This window comes from Teleopsis dalmanni, chromosome 2 (assembly GCF_002237135.1).
Source record: "Teleopsis dalmanni isolate 2A chromosome 2, ASM223713v2, whole genome shotgun sequence".
Taxonomy (NCBI): domain Eukaryota; kingdom Metazoa; phylum Arthropoda; class Insecta; order Diptera; family Diopsidae; genus Teleopsis; species Teleopsis dalmanni.
The window spans coordinates 245,779,161-245,787,095 of record NC_051847.1 but is presented as its reverse complement, the minus strand read 5'-3'; the positions used below and the strand labels follow the sequence as shown (position 1 = coordinate 245,787,095).

General features: G+C 29.4%; 1 protein-coding gene across 1 annotated transcript; it reads left to right on the top strand.

The window, feature by feature from the left end:
• Positions 1-3,275: 3,275 nt before the first annotated feature.
• Positions 3,276-4,050, top strand: LOC119686135 (pupal cuticle protein Edg-78E-like). Its single transcript, XM_038100610.1, has 2 exons — positions 3,276-3,353; positions 3,541-4,050. The coding sequence occupies exons 1-2, from the start codon at positions 3,342-3,344 to the stop codon at positions 3,892-3,894; spliced, it is 366 nt and encodes a 121-aa protein (XP_037956538.1). The 5' UTR covers positions 3,276-3,341; the 3' UTR covers positions 3,895-4,050.
• The last annotated feature ends 3,885 nt before the right edge of the window (positions 4,051-7,935 follow it).

Sequence of the window (7,935 nt, the reverse complement as noted above, 5' to 3'; positions counted from 1 at the left end):
TTGCGAATCATTCCTTTAAATACGATTATATGTCTCTAAGGATTAAACTCTATCGAATGTATATAAGAAATTTCAAGTGAAGTAAAATCAAATTGCAACAAAAAAAAACAAATAAGATATTTATAAACTATAAACATTTGACAGGACCCGAGTTTGATTCCTGGTACTTGCAGTCTCAAAAAATAAGTATTTACGAATAATTAAATACAAGAATTATTTCCAAGATCACTGATGATGGGTATTTGGCAATACTCGAAACAGCTGTATGGTCAGCCAAAAATTCAATTAATTAAAATAATATAAAAAATAAAATTTTTGTTGTTGTAATTTACTACTGTTCGAAAAAACCTCTTTATAAACTATAAAATTAAAACTATCATAAAGTTAATTAGGGATTTGCAAAATGTGCTCTCTGGATATTTGCAAATCTTTTTCTATAACCTGCAATAGATGACAATAGTTAGATAAACTTTTAAAATATCTTACAACCGGATTACGTGGTCGTAAAATATATGCGTATCTATAAACTATTCAAAGAATATTTAAATTTAATTCACATCTGCCCTAAACTACCTTAGAGCAAAAATAAAATTTTTTTTTATGTTTTAAACAAAATATGATTGTAGATAAACTGAATATAAATTTTTTAAACAAAAACCTTAGAGTGGTCACAATATATTTATCTGTCGTTTATGCGTCACATATAGTTTAGATACTTTCTAGTTTTTCGCAGTGATCAATTATTGTCAATTGAGTTAATTTATAAATTAAAATATATAAATAAATAAATTAGGTTTCGTTAAAAAACAGGTTCCAATTTAAAATTAACTAAAATTTATTAAATTAATCGACATAAAATCATTGATATCTAAATATAATTTTATTAGTAAAATGATTATTTAAAATATTGTAATTTTTTTAAAATAATATAAGTTATATTCAAAATTCTTCAGATTCTTTAAAAGATCTTCAAATTCAAAAAGTGATACTTTGATAGACCTTGATGGAGGTCTATTTACAGTATTTACTGATATATAGGTGACAAAGGTTTGGGTGTCCTAAAAAAATTTTTTTTTGGTCGTATATCCCTATATTAAAAAATATTTGGAATATAATAAAATATTATATAGAATGTAAAAATCATAAAAAAAACTAATAACTAATATACCAGTGAACCAGTGCAGTCAAAGGAACTCTTACTATTATCGAAGACCAGAAAGCACTGCGACTTAAACAGATATATTGTGCAAGTAATTCTTATATCCACTGTTAAATGAATTTACTATCAGCAATATGTCTTTTATTCAAAAAGTTCTATACATTATATAGTAAGAATATGTTTGATTATCCCAGATACATTTAATACATTTTTAAGAACATTTTTAATACTATACTACTTTTTATCAAAACAATAGGGCTTAGAGACATACTCTAAACCCAGAAGGTAGCACAATAGACCTGACGGCCGCAGTGCCATATCCAATACTAATAATAATAGTACATGCAGACCAACACTGAATTTCTTTCAGAATGTTTTTAAAACAATCATGATTGTGCTTTTAATTGAATGATATAGGCTCTTAATAATAATTTAAAATACTATAAGTAATTTAAATCTGGATTAAAATAAACTCATTTATTAAAATTGAAACCTTTACAAAGATTAATTCTATTTACTTAATTCACAATAGATTATTACAATTTGCCTAGCGCTATGTTTAGACTATTGTAACTAATTCGACAAAAGTACTGCGATGTGTGCCATTTTTCATACAAAATTCATATAAAAATGTGTTAAAAAGGTTCGATAAGTCTATATACTTGACCCTACAATCTATAGTCCATAACATGTATTATTGAAATAGTACTGACACAAACATTTAATAGTTCCAGGATTTATAATACATAGTATCACTCGATTCAAATTTTTTTAAAATTCTTCTACTAGTACGCTCTTTTCCCTTCGACCTGACAGAGCTGTCATCCTGCGAAATTAGGCACTTATTGGGTTGGTCAACTTTTACTCAAAGAGTTCGTGTATTTCAGCGGTGTGCTAACTAGTGTGATTCGATGAGAGTGCCTCTCAGAAAGACGATGAGAGTGCCTCTCATCTGCTCAGTCTATGCCCAGCTCATGCACTGCGGCGACTCGACACTTTACACTTTAGGAGCCTGACACTTTTCTTGAGGATCTTGTTCAATTAAAGACCTGCCACTTAACAGCATTTTGAGCATCGCCAAAGGTATTAGTTGGTTTTAAACCCTGAGTTTTCCTCTATATACGATAACACAATAAGCCAATAGGCCTAAGTAAATCCCCTAGGAATTGCCGGTATAACCTAACCTAACCTAGATAAATGAATTTCACCATCAAATTCTTGCTGAAGGCTGCGTCTTCACTGTTGCGTATACAACGAAGACACTAAGATGGGCACCTTATATTAGTTCAAGAAGATTCTAAGAAGATTATAAGAAGATGCAATACATCAATTTATAAAAGCATCTGGATTTACTATTACAACTTATTTATATAAGTAAACATAAAGATTAATTAAATATTACTATTAATTGAAGTAATTAGACTCAAAGAAAAACTTAGTATATTGAGAGAGATTACTATTTATTTATAGAAATAATAATGACTGATGCATTTTCTTCATATGTTGATTATGTATACAGAATAATCATATTTTATAAAATAATTTTTATGAAAAGTAATAAACTTTTCAAGACAATGAAAAGTTTTTAAATTTTATGAAATTGGATTTATTAATTAAGTTTTATTTTGTTATTCCATTTTAATCTGTAGTCTGTCTTATAAATTTTAATTTTTAAAATAGCCCACAGGACATTTAAAATTTATTAAAATTTTTTTTTAACAAATTAGCAAGATTTTGACATTAACATTGCATTCAGTCTTTTGTTGTATATTGATATACTTATTTAATTTTTTTTTGTGTAATATCAGAATGGGTATAACTGGTATCAGATATGACCTTATCAATAGCGCAGCTTGACAACAGAGTTGGCAAATTGCCAAAAATATCAATAAACGACAAAATATTTTGGGAATTTATTGTCTTGTAAGTTTTGTAAAGGATGCATAAGCAATAATTCCGGTATGCAACATATACATTATAGAACTTGTTTCTTTTAGCCTGTTTTGTCCAAAAAAAGTAGAAAGAAATACGAAAACCCTTTTGGCTTTAAGCAGAGTACCTAATTTGGGCTCAGTATAAAAGCCGCAGCGAAATGCACCATTGCAAGCAGTTCGGACACTCGGTCTCCTGTACACACACTATCTGCACTTCTTCAAAAACACATTAAATTTAAAAAAATAAAATGTTTAAGCTTGTAAGTAAAACAACAATAAAATTTTTTTAAAAATTTATAATTTCCTCAAGACATAAAATCATCATCAAATTAATACGTGAGCCGCTGTAATTACCCACTACATTTTTGTATTGCACAACTTTCGATTTTTGTATCTACATTTTTGAAATTTTTTTAATAATAACACATTTTTTTCACAAAACTTTAGTTAATCTTAACCGTCTTCTTGGCCTTCGTGAGCGCTGATAATATTGACAAAAATGCTGAAATACGCAGCTATGTGAACGAGGCGGCCGATGCAGAGGGCAAGTACCAGTATGCATACGAGACGTCGAATGGCATACAATTCCAAGAGGCCGGCAATGCAGCTGGTGTACGCGGCTCTCTGAATTACGTCTCACCCGAAGGTGAACACATCTCTTTACAGTACACTGCCGACGAGGAAGGCTACCATCCCGTTGGTGAACATTTGCCAACACCTCCACCTGTGCCGGCTTATGTTTTGAGAGCTTTGGAATATATTAGATCACATCCACCAGCACAACTCAAAGAACAACAATAAATCGTTTTCTTCATCTTCCACAGCAAAGATAAATAACTCGATTTGCTGCGTCGGCGGAGAATGTTAAAGCTTTTTTAATGCATTTTGTTGATTTTGTGTATAAAACCTTAAAAGGTTATCGATTTTGATGTGTATTTCTAATCAGTAAATATTAAATCAATAAGTAAATAGAATTCAATTGGAAAATTTGTGTAAAAATATTAAATATTAATAAAAAATATCTGTAAAAATTGTGATAAATGAAATTTGATGCTTAAGTCTTTTGTTCCTCTTCAAATGCGCTGTCAAATTACTATGAAAAGTTTTGAAAGGTCATTGGGTACAATGAAGAGAACGGTTCGTTTGAAGTCACGGCTCTTGAGCTTGGCTATTTGGCTATTTCGCTATTCGAAGAAATCCAAATTATGTTTTCAATAGAAGCGTCCGCCCATCGAATGTTCTACGATGCTATATTTTGTTCGTTATTCATAATATTCAAGGTAATTTGAAACACTAAAATTATATTGATTTGAAAAACACATTTTTATATGCACTTAAAATTTAAAGATTATGTCTTTAATAACCTTAACACAATTCTTATGGTTCTGAATGATCAGGTACATAACATTTAGCGATTTTTATCGACTTGTGTGAGAAAATCATCTTATTTGCATTTTACATATAAATGGTGTAATCTAGTAAACCGTCATTGATTTGACATTTATTGATTAATAATTTAATAATCTTATGTGTTTTTAATTACACATTGTATTATTAATTGATTGATTAATTAAGCAAAATTTACAGAAGAGCGCAAGTCTGTTATCATCTCTAATCTATCAGAAATTAAATACATGATAGCATCGATAGCAATAGTGATAGTGTAATCTGTTTATGTTTATGGCTAGCATAGAAATAGAATATCTATTATTTTGGATAAATAAAATGAAAATACTCCATCATATTCTACAACTTGTTTCCAATGAATTTTGTTTAACCACACAAAGAGCTTTCGTGCTTTTAACTTAATTAAGATTTAATTAAGGGATATTGCACCAAATTTGTCGAATGCAACATTGCAAAATATATTTCCCAAAAGGGAAATTATCGACATTTGACATTATCGACACATGAAACAATATATAAATAAACAAAAAATCAACAAGTCAAACAAATGAGAAGTAAAAATTTTTTAAAATGTTTGTTTTTTATAAATAAAATATATAAATGATATATAAAAAAATACAAATGAATTTATATAACAAATATAGATTTGATATAAGTATATATTATTTAAGAAATAATATTAATTTCATTAACACATTAACTGAAAAGTAAGTAAACAAAAGCTCTCCTAGAACTTTCGGACACATAAAAGCTTTTGCATATGCAACTTATGCTAGTGGAAACCACCAAATCTTGAATTAATTAACATAAATTGATTAAGCTGCAGTGGGAACATGGTATTAATGTGTTAAATGATTTGTCAATGTTTGTCTGAACAATCATTCTACAAGTTATTTGCACAAGTTAATATTCACTATTAGGTTCCATATAAATGCAACACATGATATACCTATACACATATTCTTTACGTATTTCCTTTCTTTATTCGTATTTTCGCTACTTCACTTAAGTGTTAATATTGACTTGATAGGATATTGCCACAGTTATTAATTAGAAATAGTACTCGATTACCAGATTCTTAAGAAGTTATACCTATAGTCATCTTCTTATGAATTAAAAATCCATAAAGCATAAATCGATTTTTAATTTCACGGTCACATAAGCAATTTTCAAATGTATCACTTCTCAGGACTCCCTTCTCAGGACCCACTTCTCAGTAGTATCACTTCTCCGTTCAATTAATCGAGTATTGTAGCTTACATCTGTTGTAGTGTAAATATCATTTTAAAATGAAGTCTATACACTTTATATAGTTAATTTAGTCTAATAGATAAGAAATCGAAGTTAAAAAAGGAATCATAAACTATGATGAGGAATTATACATATTGTTGTAGTATATAGTATCTAGTATAGTATATAGTGTAGTATAAGTGTATAGGCATTTCTATAATTATATTAGTTTTATATAATGCCATATGAAAAATATGTAACATGGCAACTCTAGTTTGTTAAGTTCGATTTTTACCATACACATATCATGTAAATTTAAAGAGAATAAATGAGTCAGTATATCACTGACAGACAGACAGAATAGTATGTTTTAATTCAATTCAGAGCCGCTCGACCACAATATTAATTTCTTAAAACACAATAAAATAGATAAAGATCCAACTAATAGCTACCAACTTGCAAGTTTCTTTAGTGAATATCATCATCTGTTAAATTAATTAGGCAAAAATTAGAAAACATTCAGAATCACAGTTAATATTTCGACAATGTATTCTTTCTCTGCTAGAACTATTGCATTTTTAAACAATTTGTTTATAAACTATGATTGTAGTTCAAACGATAAACACTAGGTGCAATATTTTTTACATAAAGAGGTAATATGGAAACTGGTAAAAAGTCTAACAGACACAAATTAATACATCTCTCAAATGCTGGCCGGACATGGATTCTTTCACGACAACTGTGATGATGCAAAGTACACCTTTTACTATAATAAGTGATCACATTAAGGAAAGAAATAAAGTCTGGATTGGTTCAATAAATCCCGAGAATTTAGTGGAAAAGATGGGAGCGAACACAAAGAAGTGACGAACGATGGAGAGTGATGGATATAAGTTTCTCACGATATGAGTCACAACAACGGTAGTGATCTTGGAAAAAGATATATATTTTATATACTTGCTTCCCAATATGCTGTATCGATAAACGCAATTTTTGCAACAATACTTAATCTCCAATTGATAACATTATGGATACTTAAATTGTATAGAATTTTCAGAAACCTTTATAAAATATGGATTGGATGGATTAGATTAAGACTGTACCAGGACTGAAAAGAAAAACTGAAAAGAAACAATTGAACTGAACAATGAACTGATGATCCTAGCGAATATCCTAAAGATACATTTTTAATAAATAATCTCTTTTATGAATTCTTCTTATTCGTTTTGGTTTTGAAAACTAGGTGGATTAAGACTTGAATCAGCGCCTAGGCAGTACTAATGTATGAGAGAAATAAAGCTTTATTGCCACTAAAATCAACTAATAAACAAAATCAAGACTATATTAGTTTTTTGAGTCTGGAGTTACTACGTTGTGTCAGACGAATAAAATTGTGAAAGCAGAGATAATCTCCTACGTCCTTATGAAATGAGCTGTGGATTTCTTCTTAAATTAAGCTTCAACTGTCAATATGCGCTAGTTGTATAAAGGAAAGTGAAATATCAGGTAAATGGTATAATCCAGATTTGAAAACTGCTTAGGTAAGTAGCAGAATTGTAACTGCAGTAGGCAAAATGCGTAAACCTGTAAGGAATAAGATTAATTGAATGTATTTTCTTATTCTTCACCATTCTCAATGAAATAATAGCAACTTCTATATGTTCTTAATATCATAATTAATACAAAATCTGACCATGTTTCGCAACTTATTGCTTTGTGTAAACTCTATATACTACCTTGAAAAAAAATTTTACAGTTCAAAAACCAACATTTTTGTTTTTTTCTTCTAAACTAAATGAAAATTCTTTGAATACTAAAATCAAACATACACCAATCGATACTGTTTGGAGTAAAAATGGTAGTAACTGAGTATCACTTGTAGGTTTCGAAAGTGTAAGTCTGGTATTATAGGGGTCAGGGCACACAACTTCCACTGTCCTAACGAATTGAAGTTAGCCCTTTTAATGGGAGTGTCGTAGTGGCTCTAACTAAAATCCAAAATTACGCGGGTATAATGACTCCATTCATTACTATCATTCGATCTGGACTTGCAATTTTAAACCAGGTGCTATGTCATAAATAGAGGCAGAGGTGTTAAATAGGCCTCGCCTCATAGCAAGAAGAAATCTATATCCAAATCTATAGCTTGAATTAGTACTGGCGATTCCAATGGGGACTTTTATCATCGCATTATACTGGTATATG